Source organism: Chiloscyllium plagiosum, unplaced genomic scaffold, assembly GCF_037043375.1.
Source record: "Chiloscyllium plagiosum isolate Xiang-an unplaced genomic scaffold, Cpla_swu_hap1 HiC_scaffold_12, whole genome shotgun sequence".
Lineage (NCBI taxonomy): Eukaryota > Metazoa > Chordata > Chondrichthyes > Orectolobiformes > Hemiscylliidae > Chiloscyllium > Chiloscyllium plagiosum.
Genome location: NW_028270150.1, coordinates 88,255,462 through 88,272,168, shown reverse-complemented (window position 1 = coordinate 88,272,168; position 16,707 = coordinate 88,255,462). Strand labels below are relative to the sequence as shown.

Sequence of the window (16,707 nt, the reverse complement as noted above, 5' to 3'; positions counted from 1 at the left end):
ACCTAACTACTACTTGCATTAAAAAGAAATTTAACAACTCGTCTGTTGTTCTTTCAAGACAAAGCATTTGCAAGAAGAACTGCCTCCATTATGTGCCATGCTATTCAGAGTTTTAAAAAAAAAAAGAGAACCTCATCAGGTACTAGCATTAACTAGCTGATGGACTTCCAATACCACTTTTCACAAGGCTGCAGTGGACTCAACATTAATAACCTAGGGAAACGTTGACCATCTATTACTTTCAACTACTCTGGCTATATTCTTTTGATGTGCAAATAAATCCTAATCCTGGATGGCACTGGAATTATACAAGCAAATACTCGACAGCAAAAATAAATCTCTAATTTCATCTTTGTAACAATAAAAATATAAAATATTAAATCTTGAAGTCAAAACTTTGGAATATATGGTGTAGTTATTTTTCCTGTTAAGTTAAATCACAAATTGATATATTACATGCACACCTTTTGAGGAATAGCAATTCATTCAAAGATTTGAATTTAGAACTGAATTTTTTTTTTAAAAAATGCTAGGAAAACTCAGGTCTGGTAGCACCTGTGGAGTGTGAAACAGCTTTCAAGTTTCAAAGTGATGATGTTTTGCCAAAATGTGAGTTCAGATGATTGGGAACCAACCTGAAATTTTTCTTTAAACTTTATTCTGGTCATAATTGTGAAATCCAAAGTTCATATCATTATTCCATTTAAACTGAAAACAACTTCAGAAGTCCAGGTGTATGCAGAAATCCACAATTTGCTATGTGAATACTTCAGCTTGATTAGTTGCCTACCTGCCTGCTAACATCACCACTGCACATAAAGTCAACCCTATGACTTGGCACAAGATTTAATGTGCCATGATAAACTACCAAGCCCATCACACAGACCACAGGATCTTTCTCAGTTTCTTTCTTAGACTTCAGCAGCCTTCATTTAGTGCTGAATGCACAATCTGGGTTGCTCACTCCATTTTTCTCCAGAGATGCTGCCAGACTACTAAGTAGTTCCAGTATTTTTGGATTTCATATTTCTAATATTCACAATATTTTGCTCTGATATCTGGAAAATATATTCAAACTCTTCCAGACCTAAGTTTCTCCAGCAATCTGTTTTTGCTTTCGATCTTCAGCACCCACAATTCTTTATTTTGCCTTACTTAAGATATCCATTTGGCCCACCCAGTTTGTAACAGTGTTCAGGCTCCACTCCTTTCTTTTCTCATCGAAATCTACATTGTAATCCTCTATTGGGGCAGCACAGTGGCTCAGCAGTTATCACTCACCCAGGTTAGAGTCCAGCCTCAGGCGACTGTGTGGAGTTTGCACATTCTCTCAGTGTCTGCATGGATTTCCTCCCACCATCCAAAGATGTACAGGTTAAGTGAATTGGCCATGCTAAATTGCCCAAAGTGTTCTGGGATGTGTAGGTTAGGTGCATTAGTCAGGGGTAAGTGTGGGATAATGGGGTAGGGGAATGGGTCTGGGTGGGTTGCTCTTCGGAGGCTGGGTGTGGACTTGTTGGGTCGATGGGTCTGTTTCCACACTGTAGGGATTCTATTTTATCCTCTCCTCTTCATGTTTGTTTGACTTTTCCTGCAACCATTTGTGCTACTCATTTCAATAATTCTATATAGTTGTGACTGCCACATTGTCACTATCCCAAGTGAGGTCATTTCTTATAAATTCATGATAGGATTTCTTAGTGACTTAGTGCAGGCTTCCAGTTATTCATCCCCACAAGAGAAAACATTTCTCACATATTCATTCATATCAAAATATTTATAAGAGACTTGAATAGGGAAGAAGTTTAGGAAAGGAATTCAAAATCTTCAGGCCTACACAACCGAAGCAATGATCAGTAATGGTGCAGCAAAGCAATTGAGATAGGGGATGCAGAAGAGATGAGTTCAAAAGAACAATTCTCAAGAGAGTTGTACACTGGATAAGGTTATAGAAAGGACGTTGAGGGATTTTCATCACAAAGCTGTGATGATTAAGCTCGTGGTGAAACAAAAGCCAATTCACATCAGCAAACGGTTATGATTGATCAACAAAGGAGTGAGAGAGTTCAGATACCAGATTTTGCCTAAATTCAAGTTCAGAGGGTGGAAGCTAAGAGTTGGCATATCAGAATAGTCATTTGAGTAAACAACGGGACTTTGAAATCGTAAATAATGTCATTGCCACTTTGCTTAAACCCACTTGCCAAATTTATTTGCAGCAGACGAGTTAAGCCATCACACCCTGGCTGAGAGGCATTTACTGTAGTTTCACAAACAGGTCTGGGAAGTCTGCGAGCACCGCAAACCTTTGAAGCATGCAAACCTGAACTTGAGCACCAGCTGGGCTGGGTAGCAATGCCAGCGGGAGCACGGGATGGACAAGGTCATTCACAGAAACCCCGAGGGTCACGGTGACACTTGGGGCGGGGTCAGCGCTGTCACGTGCACCCTCTTCGGAACGATCGCCAGCGCCGACCTCCCCAGCTCACCGCCCCCTCCCGCTCCGGGCCGGGCCGACCAGCTGGCATACTCCCACAGATCAACACCTCCTTCCCTTTAATCCACCACTTTCACTTCCCATGACTCACCATGTCCCCTCCACAGGGCTGACAGACACTAACACCGCGGCGGAGGCGGCCGCAGCAACAGCGGCCTCGCCGAGCCGCAAACAACAGGCATCCCACCGCCGCCATGGTCGGCTCTTTCTCCAACGTCGGGAATGCGCAGGCGTGGGACCAATAGGACCTGGGGCCCCAAATCAACCAATCAGAATCCGCGGCCGAGGCAAGGCGAGGGATTCAATGACAATGACAGCTCGGCCTGGTCCAGTTTGGGATGGCTCTGATGCTGGTGACCTGAAATAAAGGCTGAAAATGATGGAAGTCATCGAAAGGCCTGGCAAATAGAGAAAGAGGTTTAGACATTTCAGAAATAGGATGTCTCAGTGTCCAGATTTTCTCCAGATTTGTAGTTCTTGTTGTTTGGCGTATTTAATTAACTTTGCTCGAGGCTGTTGACTCCCCAGAGGCCAGTATCCCATCACTAAGTCACCTTTTATTTTACAGGTGGAGAGTCCTTGTCACTGATCCAACTTCCTCAGAGTCAACTCCAAGAGTATCAGGATGTCTAGCACTCCTGCATTTGATTTGAAGATGCCAGTGTTGGACTAGGATATACAAAAGCACTAGCTTCCAAATAAACCTGTTGGACTATAACCTAATGTTGTGATTTTTAACTTTGTACTCCTGTATATATTCTGTCAGCCAGGGCTCCCTGATTGGATCAGATAAACATTCCAAATCAGTGAATTCATATTCTACGACATTCACCTGGCTGATGTTGTTACAGTTACTACAACCCTCCCTGCCTGAGTCTGAGAACATAAGGCTGTTTTATTTTGTAGCTTTTCCTGCAGTGTTTTAGCACCAGAGCAGGTTGCCCCACCTCTGCCTCTGATGCAGGTTGCACGTAACACACAGTAGCTCGCCTCTTGCATCCGGAGCATCTCGGAAGAAATTAATTTTCCTCTTCAGGCAGTCGAGGAGCTGGGCACATTTTGCTCCTGTGCCATTTGTGATTTTGCAGCTTTTATATAGTTCACATGCTTGTTCAGGACCATTCCACTTCACCAACGTTATTCATCATCAGACCTAACCTCGAATTCACCATGCCTATTGCCCATGCAGGGCCATTCCCATGTTTCCTAAACCAAACTGCTCACTGAAGTAATCTGTCTGTCTTGCTTAATGGAATCCTCGGTTTTGCCTCCGGGCAAAGGCTACGACAACGGATGAATGGGCACCGCACAACAAACAACAGACAGGTGGGTTCCCTCCCAGTTGGGGAACACTTCAGTGGTCCAGGACACTCAGCCTCGGACCTTCAGGTGACCATCCTCCAAGGTGGACTTCGGGACAGGCAGCAGAGAAAAGTGGCCGAGCAGAGGCTGATAGCTAAGTTTGGGTACCCATAGGGAGGGCCTCAACCGGGTCCTTGGGTTCATGTCACATTACAGGTGACCACCATTGCACTATACACACACACAGATACTCCTACACACACACAGGCACTCCTATACACACATACACATGGGCACACATACACACAGACACGCACACAGACACCCACACACACCCTTACAGACACACACACTCCCACATGCACCCCCTCACAGACTTAAGACACTCTGCACTCACTACACATACACACATACACTTTTTCACACTCACAACCCCCAACCCAGACATACACACACATATACACAGACAAAGACCCACATGCACACATATATTTTGTGGGGTGAATTTGTACTTGCAGGGTTACTTTGTACTTTGCTCAAAAACTGCATGCATTCATGTAGAACTCTGAGCTCAAAAACTGCATGAATTTATGTAAAACTCCGTTATCTCACTTTTTAGATTAGAATCAATCTAAACATCATGGTATAGACAGAGAACACAGGGGGCCAAAACCTTCAACATATTGTCTAGCTATCACCATTGTTAACAGCTAACCTAAGAATGCAAATTTTTAATGAAAAAGGTTTTGTGATTTACACATGAAAGAAGTGAAACTATCACTTTATTCTAACAGATGAAAGGCTTAACAGACAATCAATTTTTCAATGTATAATTTCAGTTACATCACACTGTAAATTTTTGCTATAAATTCTATGCGTTAGGATTGAGCCCTCCACTACCACCTGATGATGGAGCGTCGCTCCGAAAGCTAGTATGCTTCCAATTAAACCTGTTGGACTATAACCTGGTGTTGTGTGATTTTTAACTTTGTCTTCTTTAGGTAGACATAGGAGGTGTTTGTGCTCTGTTATTATTACAAAAGATATTGGTGGAACGTCCTGATTCCAATTTTGACTGACAAATCTTCTTTCTCCACCTCGGCGTATTTATGATCTATATTAACCTAAGTCTTGGATGCATAGACTATTGTTCTTTCCTCTCCCCATTGGGCCACCTATGTGCTAATGTTATCCCAATGCCCTATGGGAGGCATTGCATGTCAATACCTGATCTTGCTTTGGATCACAGTGTGCCAACACCCCAGAGGAAGATAGCTGTTTCTTCACTTCCCTAAAGGTTATGACTTAGCTCAGGAACCATTTCCAAAGCTGACCCTTTAAAGAGTTGGTGCACAGGTGCCAGGATGGAAGCCAGGTTATCTATGAACTTTCCATAACAGTTCACTAACCCAAGAAAAGTCCTCAGCTCCACTACTGATGTGAATAGTGGGGCATTTTGATCACCCTCATTTTATCTTCTAACGAGTGTAACCCAATCTTGTTGACTCTTAAGCCCAAGTAGGTCACTTGGAGTGCCTGGAACACACATCTTTCCCTTTCAAGGCATATGCTCGCCTGGGAGAAATATCTAAGGACTATGTCCAAGTTCTCTAAGTGCTCCTTATTGGTCTTCCCTGTGATTAGCATAGCACATAGGTAAATGTTCTCCATCATCCACTGAAAAATTGCACAGACTGAAGATATCCCAAATGACAGCCTCATGTATTGGTACAAAACCTTATGGGTATTTATTACAACATACTTCTGAGAATCCTCATCTAACCACAATTGCAAGTATGCATGGCTCATGTCCAGCTTCATGAAGGATAGCCTCCCTGCGAGGTTTATGTATAAATCCTCTAAGCAAGGGATCCAGCTGTGGGAAGTGTTTGTTTAAAATCCCCACAAAGGCGATTTCACAATCAACGCAAGTAGTGCTGACCATTCTGCAAACTGGACTGATTTGATGATTCCTTCACTTTCCAGCCTTCTGATTTCGACCTCTATTTTTGTGAGTAAGGCAAATGGCACTGGGTGGGTCTTGCAGAATTGTGAAATGGCTTCCTGGTCAACATGCAAAGTGGCCTTGGCTCTTTTGATAGTCCCTCAACCAGCCTGAAAATCCTCTGGGTATTTAATTACTCAGGCAGCCATTTTCTATTCAAAAAATGATGAGCAAATCTAGGTAAATCTTACTCAGCCAATTTTGCCCAATTGAGCCTGGGCCTGAGCCTTTTACTACAATCAGTGGTAACAGAACCATCTGTTTCTCATAAGAGACAGGAGCCAAAGTTGTACGCTTAATCCGTGAAGGATCCTTGTTATAGCTTCTCATTCTAGCCAAGGTCTTGTGCAAATTTACAGGTTGGAATCCAAATCAAATTTTGTTAAAGACTTGTTCTGCGATCGCTGAAATGGCTGTATCAGTATGAACCTCCATTAAGGCAAAATGACCATTTAACCAGACATTTATTTTGTTTGCTTCTGATTTTTCTGAACAGTTTAACTTTTTAAAAACACATATAGGTGGACTATCCAGGATGTGCACTCTCCTGGATACTGGCCTATGTGTTCTCTTACTCAATTTAGGTCATAAGACACAGGAGCAGAAATTAGGCCATTCAGCCAATCGGGTCTGCTCTGCCATTCAATCAAGGCTGATAAGTTTCTCAATTCCATTCTCCTGATTTCTCCCCATAACCCTTGATCCCCTTCATACTCAAGAATCTATCTCTCTCATTCTTAAATATACTCAATGACCTGGCCTCCACAGCCTCCTGTGGTAATGAATTCCATAAATTCACCACCCTCTGGCTGAAGAAGTTTCTCTTTATCTCCAATCTAAAAGGTCTTTCCTTGACTCTCAGGCTATGCCCTCAGGTCCTAGTCTCTCTTACCAATGGAAACAACTTCCCAACGTCTACTCTGTCCAAGTCATTCAGTATTCTATATGTTTCAATTAGATCACCCCTCATCCTTCTAAAACCATTGAGTATAAATCTAGAGTTCTAGATACGTTCCTCATAAGTTAAACTTTGCATTCCTGGGACCATTTTCACGAATCTCCTCTGAACATTCCCCAGGACCAGGACATCCTTCCTGGGATATTCAGCCCAAAACTGCGCTCAATACCCCAAATGTGATCTGACCAGAGTTTTATAGAACATCAGAAGTACAGCCCTGCGTTTATATTCAAGTCCTCTCAAAACAAATGCCATTATTGCCTTCCTAACCACCGATTCAACTTGCAGGTTTACCTTGAGAGAATCTTGGACTAGAACACCCAAGTCTCTTTGTACTTCAGACTTCTGAATTTCCTCCCCATTTAGAATATAGTCTATGACTCTATTCTTACTACCAAAGCGCATGATCTCACATTTTTCCATGTAGTATTTCATCTGTCACTTCTTTGCCCACTTTCCTAACCTGTCCAAATTCTTCTGCAGTCTCCCCACCGCTTCAGTGCTGTCCCTCTACCTATCTTTGTATCATCTGCAAACATAACTGGAGTGCCCTCAGTTCCTTCATCCAGATCGTTAATGTATAAAGTGAAAAGTTGCGGTCCCAACACTGAGCATTGCGGAACACCATAGTCACCAGCTACCATCCTGAGAAAGACCCTTTTATCCACACTGTCTGCTTTCTGCCAGACAGCCAAACTTCTATCTATGCTAACACGTAGCCTCTGACACCATGGGCCGCTATCTAACTCAGTGGCCTCCCGTGTGGCACCTTGTCAAAGGCCTTCTTGAATTCCAGGTAGATAACATCCGTTGGCTCTCCTTGGTCTAACCTGCTCCTTACTTCCTCAAAGTCAACATGGAATTCTTTGCTGTCTCAGATCCACATACTGGCAGCAACTATAATGGCTTGCCAACCTGGATCCTGAAGAGATTTTAACAGTTTGGCCGAGGCTTGACTTTGTTTTAGGGTTTTGCTGGGTACTGAACTAAAGTCCTTCTGTTCAGGATATGTCCTGAGTGAAGCTATGCAATTACCTTCACTGAAATGGTGTTCCCAACTTCAGTCGGTCTGTCAAGGGTGTGCACTTCCATCGGAATATCCTGCAACTTACATGCTCCTTTTGCCACATTTTCCAATGATAATTTGTAGTAGTAGTCCCTGTTTGAAGTACTGTTGGGCTTCAGCTAGTAGGTGATTTTGCATGGCTGCATCATTAATCCCACATATCAAACAGTCTCTCAGCATACCATTAAAGGTTAAACCAAAGTCATATGTTTCTGTCAGTCATCATACCCTAGTCAAAAATCCCAGTACGGATTTCCCCTGGTTCTCAAATTTCCATGTAAAACCAATAGCATCACAGAATTAGAGGAGGCTCGGGGTTGTAATATTCCTTAACTAAATCAATCAACACTTGAAAGGTTTTAGAATCTGATGCCTCAGAAAGTTAGGCTTGAATTAGCCAAAAGAGCTGTGGGTCGGTAAGCTCTCAGGAGAATTACTCATTGTTTTTCCTCTGCCCCAATGTCATTAGTTTTAAAAAAAACACATTTTTTCCACACACTGGGCTGAGTCTTTGATGGCAGGAAGAAACGATTCAAGCTTCCCAAATAATGACATGATGCCAGACATGCAGAAGCGGGCCAGTTGGATAGAAGTGGAGGTTTCTGGTCACTGTAGGGGCCTGTTGCAGGCCAGATCATGATCCAATTTTGACAATTTCCCACTGGGAAAGTGACCAGTTTTCTGAAGGGAGTGAATTCAAGTGGTGCTCCCTCCTGGGAGTCTTCTGAACCTGGCCAGTCTCCCAGATTTGGTTGGGCAAAGGTTCTGTTGCTCTGCCATTGAAGGGCACGATGTAGGCAGGGCTGTGACCCTGTCAGAATGATAACCCACCTGAGGAAGTGGACTATTTTCAGATGGGAATGAGCCCAGGCTGTGCTTCCTCCAGGGAAACTTCCAAGCCTGCAAGTGAATTTTTCTCAGAGCTCACTGTCTTCCCTTATCGCCACTGAAATAACTGCAGAGTATCCCGTCACCAAGTTAACCTTCATTTACACATGGAGAGTCAGTAACACTGATCCAGTTCCCTCAGAGCCAGCTATCAGAGTGACCAGAACCTCTGGTACTCCCGTTTGTATCTACCAGCCAGGGCACCCTGGTTGGGAACTGGTATTCTGAGTCCACCTGGCTGATCTGGTTACAACCACTACGGTGACTAGCAGACAAAATGAAAATTATAAATATACAGTTTTATAAAGCACAAAAAAACGTATTCTATATTTTATTAGATCCTGGGTTGCATTCAACACAAAAAGGAAGTGATCTTGAGTTCGACAAGGCTGGGGGCATCAGTGATTGGAGTGAGTGGCTAGGAGTGGGCTAGTTGGGCCGAACGGTCGATTCTCGCGAGCGACCCCGAGTCTCGCGCATTTCCAGCCGCCGCGCCTTCGGCAGCCGCGCACGCGCACGCGCACGAACCCACCTCCCCGCCGCGGCAGTTGTTTCAACGGTCGGCACTGACTTGGGATGGCCAGCTCGGAATGTCCCCCGGTCCGTCGACCGGCAGTTGGAGTGGGGGTTGTGGTGACCTGTCGCGAGAGGCCGGGCTGTGTCCTGCTCGGGAAAAGGAAAGGCTCAGTCGGAGCAGGTACTTACCAGCTGCCCGGGGGCCACCTGGAGTTCGGGTACAAGTCTCCTCCGATTAATGCTTTTGTAACAAGTGCGCGATGCGCTGTGTGTGGGGGCGCACCGATTTTTATTTTCTTGTCGGTATCGTAATTGGTTTCCTTTTCAGAAATGACTAACACTTCGTTGTATTCTGACTTAAGGTGTATCCAAAATGCGGCGTCTACTAGTCGCTGGAATCGGTCATTGAAACTCTGATGATTGGTCTTGACCGTTTGCTAATCTTCCCTCGCAGCAATCACATGCAAGGGAGATTGTGTCCATCCCTGAGCACCCGAACGTGCCCCCATCTGGAATGGTATTGAGTGTTGCCAACCTTGTAATCGCCCTCTCTTTTTGTTCTGTCCTCTATAACTGCAGCTACTGCATCCTATTTCTGGAGATGATAGATGCAAAATGTTCATTTGGTGCCACAAGAGATCTCCTTCTAGGCCTACCCTTCCTTTTTATTATCCTTTTGCTATTTATATTTGGGATTACAGAATTGAGGGAGTTTGCACAGTCTGTGTATACTGTTGTAGTGCATCGTAATGATTTAACCATTCATACTTTTTTATTTAGCAATGAATAATTAAGAATGGGGAGGCAAGGAGGATAGAATTCATTGCCTAATTATGGCACTGTATATTCGGCAGTCAGCTCAAGAATGACCCTGGAGCTATGATGAAGTGATCTCAGTATGTTTCATAGTAGTAGAATACTAATTGAAGAATGTCATAGATGCAAATAAACTTAAGGGTTGGGGAAGCTCCGTGCTTCCGAAGAAGACCCATTTGGGACTTGAGCTATTAACTGTTTCTCTCTTCACCAATGTTAACAATGGACTTCTGCAACACTTCGTTTTCATTTCAAATCTCCACTGTATTTTGCTTTTATTATCGATACAAATATTGGAACACCAACATGCTATATCTTTCAGTTTAATTTTTCTTGACTTACAGGGGCAGTAGGGGAAACGAGTGCAGTTTGACCAAAAGAAAATTAATGTGCATGGAAACAGTGGGCTGATTGGCCTCCATCTGTGCTGCAAATCTTTCAACATAAATGAAAATTTGAAATTATTCCTGGGGCCTCTTTGTTCATACCATGCAACAACTTATTTTTTAAACAGTATTTGTAAGTTTGGAAAGTTTGAGAACTTGTATCAACATGACTTATTTTTAAACTTTTTAAATAGAGAAAGCTGGGAAGACTGTGCTAAGCGGGAAGTTCTGGAAGAGTCAGGGCTTCACATGAAGAATATGTGCTTTGCTGCAGTTGTCAATGGTATCAAATTAGAAGAAAATTATCACTACGTCACAATTTTCATGCAAGGAGAAGTCAATACAGATTATGATTCAGAGCCAAAGAACCTAGAACCTCAGAAAAATGAAGGTAAATTTGTAATATTAAGTTTTGAGATTTTACAAGTAACTAAAGCAAGATTGTAAATCCAATCACAGCCTTGGACCATCTTATCTCTTCATTATTATTTCTTTCATTTAAAAAAGAGAGAATACGACCTGCTTTATAATGAAATCATTCTCTGTTGTGAGGCACTGCCAAAGAACAATGATACGCTGTATTAACTTCTGACTTCAAGATAAAAGTAATTCTCCAGAACACATCTTTACAGCAATTCTAGCCTCAGTATTAATTTTAAAGTTACTTATAACATTAGAGTGAGTCGCTGACATATTTCTAAAGCATGTCATAATTCAGAACAAGCAGAAAATTTTGCTGGAGTATTTTCTCCCATTGCATTAATCGTTCTGTGCAGTAATGCTTCATTTGTAAACTCGCCAAAGGAAGCAGTTTAAATTAAACTGTGAAAATATTTTCATGTGTAGTAATGATATAAAGATATATTTATGTTGATTCTTCCCACACTGATTTGCACATTAATCTGTCTGGAACTTGGAGTTGAGTTGAATGCTTCATTTTTTTAAAAGAAATTCCTCATGGGACATGGGCAACACTGACTGGGCCACTATTTATTGCTCATCCCTATTTGCCCTTCAGAAGATGGTGGTGAAACTGCCTTCTTGAAACGGTGCTGTCATGTGCTGTAGGTAAACACACAATGCCCATATGGAGGGAATTCAGAACTTTGACCCAGCAACAGTAAAGGAATGGCAATATATTTGTAAGTCAGGATTATGAATGGTTTGAAGGGAAACTTGGTATTCCCATGTATCTACTGCCCTTGATCTTCTAGATGGAAGTGGTCATGGGTTTGGAAGATGCTGTAAAGATCTTCGGTGAATTTCCGCAATGCATCTTGTAGATGGTACACGCTGCTCTACTGAGTGCGTTGGTTATGGAGGGAATGGATGCTTATGGAGGTGAAGCCAGTCAAGCAGTTTGCTTTATTCTGGATGGTGTCGAGCTCTTTGAGTGTTATTGGACCTGCACCAGGCAAGTGGGGAGTTATTACCATCACATTCCTGAATTTTGCCTTGTAGATGGTGGACAGGCTTTGGGGAATCAGGTGAGTTACTCACTACAGTATTCCTTGTGTCTGATCTGCTGTTGTAGCCATTATGTTGATATGGTGAGTCCAGTTAGGTTTCTGGTCAATGATAACCCCGAGGATGTTGATGGTGGGGATTCAGTGATGGTAACACAATTGAATGTCAATTTTCATGTATTCTGAGTATTCTCAAAGTGAGGGTTGAGTCACAAGCTGATTCTTTGGGAAGTTGAGCTCCTCTGCAACATTTGTTGACTCTTGTCTCCCTTCTCTCATGGGTCTCCTCCTCTACCGCCATCACTCAAGTCTCAAGCTAGGTCACAGTGGGAAAATATTTGGGAAGCATGGGTATGTTCGTTTTTCCAATATTTTGTGTTGCACAAACACATTGCTAGGATTTAGGCATACAAAACTGACTCAAAAGATGAATGTATGATTAGTTAAATGCAATATTGTCCTAAATGTTGTTCTACTTTGTTTTTATTGCATCACACCATGAGGGTTTTATGCAGCAAAAAGTGTGGTGAAATAGAATGTGATATGATTTTGTTTGAAGCAGCAATTTCTGTCAGTTCAACTACAAATATCTTATCAGTTACTTGTTTCACCAAGTAATGATTATCTTGAGTGACTCTTTGGGATCAAGATGGTTTCAGAATGACTCATCCAACAACTGGAGTATGGAATCACATACATTTTTCCACTGGAGACTTGATAACTCTTAAATAATGGAGCAATATTTGCAATTTTCAATCTATAGAGATTACCCTACTCACATTGGCCAGATTGGAATCGTATAAATGGGTGTAGAGGTTGCGATAGTTTGAATTTGAAACTTAGAGTTTCTGCTTATTCGTGGACATAAAGAATCTTGTATCAGTTGTTTCAGCATCAAATCTGAAAACCATAGAACTTGGGCTTTCGTAATACCTTTCATCGAGTCTTTCCCATCCAATTAAGTACCTGTTTAGAACATAAGTTTCACATGAGCCTGTCTTTATTCTAGGTTGGGAGTGGACCAAGTGGGAAGACTTACCACCAGCAGATGAGCTATTTTGTCCTTTAGCACGTGTAAGACAAGTTTATCATCCTTTTGAAGAAAAACCTAAAAATGCTGCTGCAAATCACTATTAAATGGCAATCATTCTCATAATTGTCTATAGTTAAATACATTGTTCCAAGATGTGTAGAATCACAAATTATGGTTTTGAATTGGAAGATCAGTACAACTGATTTTAATTATGAAGGTATATGTTAACAAATATAATAAACAGTCATTTGAACTAGGCCTATGTGCATCTCCCACATTTAAATAGTATACATAAAAATGATATTAAATAAGTAAATACAAACTATTGAGATGTATTTTTATGTTAAAAATATATACCAAAAAAATTGCTTGGAGAAAATAAATTGTATTTGAAATTCTCCACCTGTGATGTTTAGTTATGTAGCAGTTGATGCCATGTTTGTGGTTTATGTTCTATAAACTCCCAACATATTCTTTGTATAACATGTGTTTTTTGCTGGTACTTTCTTTGAAAATAATGGGAATTAAGGGGAGGTATTTGCCAATCTAATTTATTCCTTTGATTTTGTCCATTATGAATACTCACTCATTGGCACTACTGCCCTGATTCTTTGCACACCCTTCAGTAATATATAAGGTTACATTCTGAACCATATTTTAGTTTAGTTCTATTCCCCTCCATTATCAAGAAAAGCCCTACTAATTATGCATTCCCCTGAAAGTCCACTCATTTTGGTTGTCTGTAGCCACTCAATTAACATTAGTTTGAATTTGTGCCTCAAATTTAAATTTTTACCAGCGCATTCACAAATGGTCTGGCATGTCATGGAGCAGTTTTTAGTATTTGTTTCTGGATTGGAAGAGCTTTCCATTTTACAGAAAGAACTAGCTTTCTCTTGATTTAATGAGCCCTGCAACAGTGTACATTCGGCAACATCTGGAGTTCTTGTTGCATTTTTGCTTTATCATCATGTCATAGCATCAGGAACACAGTCTTGCCTCATGCAAGGAAGGCTGTAGAATTAGTTCTTGTTAGAATTAAAATACAATGTGATTGTTATTTTGGTTCCTTGTGAAACATTTGCATGAATAACAAAGCTGAAGAAGTCCTTCCATGACTGAGTAGGTAAATACACCAAATTTTCTAACATCAAACCATTGGGAGTCCCAGATACACTTATTGTATAACTGAAGTTGAAACCAATGTAAGCCAAGACTGCAACTTCTATCTGCTAAATTGACACGGGAGCAATTACCATTTAGCATATGTATATTGTAATGGTAAATTGGAGAATATTAAAAATACTTGACAAATGAGCATTATGTGGCTGAATGTATGCATTTGTAAAAGTTATGTATGCATTTGTATTCTTTACCCTACTACATTGAAACTGTGGCTCTCTCCTGCTTTTAGTATTGAACTTGCAATGTGATTTACAGTAAAATTACAGTCGAATTGCTGGGAGCTTGCCCACAAATTCACTTCAAGCAAAATTTTGGAAAGCTGAGTTCTTAAGTAACCTGATCTACCTACAAATGAAAAAGTGACACATTTATCCCAGCTTGGGCAATCAAGGACTAGAGGGCATCAGTTTAAGGTTAGAGGGTAAAGAATAAAAGGGAATCTGAGGGGCAACTTTTTTTACACAGAGGGTGGTACACATATGCCAACGGAAGTAGTTGAGGGAGGTACATTAACAACATTTACAAGGCATTTGAACAAATACATGGATAAGAAAGGTTTAAAAGCATATGGGTCAAGTGCAGGGAAATGGGTTAGCTTGGAGAGACCTTCTGGTCGGCATGGACCAGTTTGGGCCACGGCCTGTCACCATGCTATCGGACTCCATGACTCTAAACGTGAACAATGTCTTCATTTTTCAATTTGTTCACAACTTGCCCTTGTACAGTAAAAATCATTGAAAAATGTTGAAGTTAGCTCTGGAAAAACTCAAAGGTTACTACTTAGTGGTCTGTCTTTTTTAGAGTCTGCCCTGTCATTAATGTGGTCAAACGTATTTTCATGTTACAACACAAGATCCCACACTATCTCTCACGCTTCAGCTAAAGAAACAGCAGATCGAACACTCATCAATAATCTTCCTTTTCTTCCATTGATACATCTTGTCTAATTTCCTCATCCATGCTCCAAAATCAGGCAGTCATCCAGGTGGCTTTGTAGCCTCATATTGCATGGGTAATGACTTAAAAGGTGCAGAGTGGCTTCTCGTACTTCAGTCACATGAAACTGTAGCTTTTCAGTGGCATCTAGATTGGTGCAGACCATACCATTGACATGTTTCTTGATTCACTTTCCACCATTAAACGTTCAATTTTTAAAAAGAAATCTGGTAAAATCATGGTATACATTTCATATTATACATTCCTTGGTGCAATCTCAGAGGACATGAGATGACTTTGTACTCATCACAGCAAGTTTATCCATGAGTTTTCACTCTGGCCCAACTCTACTTCAATTGGTTGGCATAGTTTACTGACAAGTGTGAGAGTGTGGCTAATCCAGAGTTACTAGTCAAGAAGTTCGGTTTCTCATGGGCATCCTTCTGTTGGATTTTCTATTGTGCCAGCAGAAATGGCTGATAACAAAATTCCAGGTGTGAAGTTATTGGAATTTGACTTAATGCAATTTCTCTATATATACTCAGTACAATGCATGAAGCATGTGTTAATTTTTTAGGTGCAGAGGGATCTGGATATCGTCGTGCATGAATCACAAAGTTAATACACCATTACAGCAGGTAGTAAGGATGGCAAATAGAACTTTGCTCCATATTGTAAAACAATGAGTTATGTGGTACCATTATTCAAGAAGAGTGGTAGGGCTAACCCAAAGAACTACAGGCCAGCGAGTCTAGCATCAGTGGAAGGGAAATTATTGGATAAATAGCTGAGACAGAATCAATCTCCGCTTGAAAAAGCAAGGATTAATTAAGGTTACTCAGCACAGCTTTGTCAGGGTGAATCATGTCTAATAGAATTTGAATTTTTTGAGGTGATGACTTGGTATGTCAATGAGGATAGAGTAGATGATAGCTTCTGGACCGTCTGCCAGACCATGTCAAAAAGCATACTGAAGTCTAAGAGCCACAGAATCCAGAGAAGTTTGGATCCAAAATTAGCTTAGTGGCAGGAAGCATAAGGTAATGGTTGAAGATGGAAACCACAGCGTTTGTGCTGGGTCCCTTGGTAAACAGCAAGGAGGAAAGCCTTGGATGATATAGACTGCTTAGCCAGATGGGCTGAACAGTGGCACTAGGAATTTAATCCTGAAAAGTGAGGAGTGATGCATTATGCATTAACAAGGCAAAGGAGCAGAAAATGAATGGAAGGATCCTAGAAAATGTAAAGGATCAGAGGGACTTTGGTCTGCATATCCATTATACTTGAAGGAAGCAGGACAGGTTGATAAGGTGGTGAAGGCAGTATATAGGATGGTTGTATTCAATGCTTTGACTAATAAAGGCAAGAGCAAGGAGGTTATGTTGGAGTTGTACATAACAATACTAAGCCCAGAGCTGGAGTACTGTGTACACACTGCAAGAAGAGTGTGATTGTTCAAGAGGATGCAGAAGAGATTCACCAGGATGTTGCTTGAGTTGGAGCGATTCAGCTATGAAGAAAGACTAAATAAGCTGAAGTTGTATTCCTTGGAGAGAAGGCTGAAGGGAAATCTGATTCAGGTGTACAAAGTTCTGAGGGGCATGAATAGGATGGATATAGAGGAACTATTGCCTTAGAATGGTCAATACCAGG

General features: G+C 41.4%; 2 protein-coding genes and 1 long non-coding RNA gene across 3 annotated transcripts in view; 2 read left to right on the top strand and 1 right to left on the bottom strand.

Annotated features, from left to right (window-relative positions):
• LOC122554937 (succinate--CoA ligase [ADP-forming] subunit beta, mitochondrial-like) overlaps positions 1–2,711 on the bottom strand; it is an 89,262-nt gene extending 86,551 nt beyond the window's left edge. The window contains exon 1 of the mRNA XM_043700376.2: positions 2,589–2,711. Within this exon, the coding sequence (XP_043556311.2) occupies positions 2,589–2,693 (105 nt within the window). The 5' untranslated portion in view covers positions 2,694–2,711. The remainder of the gene's footprint in view (positions 1–2,588) is intronic.
• On the top strand, positions 2,570–3,215 carry LOC148148563 (uncharacterized). The gene is made up of 2 exons (XR_015758937.1): positions 2,570–2,914; positions 3,066–3,215. It is a non-coding gene; the product is annotated as an uncharacterized LOC148148563 (long non-coding RNA).
• A 6,031-nt stretch (positions 3,216–9,246) lies between these two features.
• nudt15 (nudix (nucleoside diphosphate linked moiety X)-type motif 15) lies at positions 9,247–13,333 on the top strand. The gene is made up of 3 exons (XM_043700382.2): positions 9,247–9,450; positions 10,629–10,825; positions 12,910–13,333. Exons 1-3 carry the CDS (start codon positions 9,293–9,295, stop codon positions 13,035–13,037), a joined length of 483 nt encoding a protein of 160 aa, XP_043556317.1. The 5' UTR covers positions 9,247–9,292; the 3' UTR covers positions 13,038–13,333.
• Positions 13,334–16,707: the final 3,374 nt, after the last annotated feature.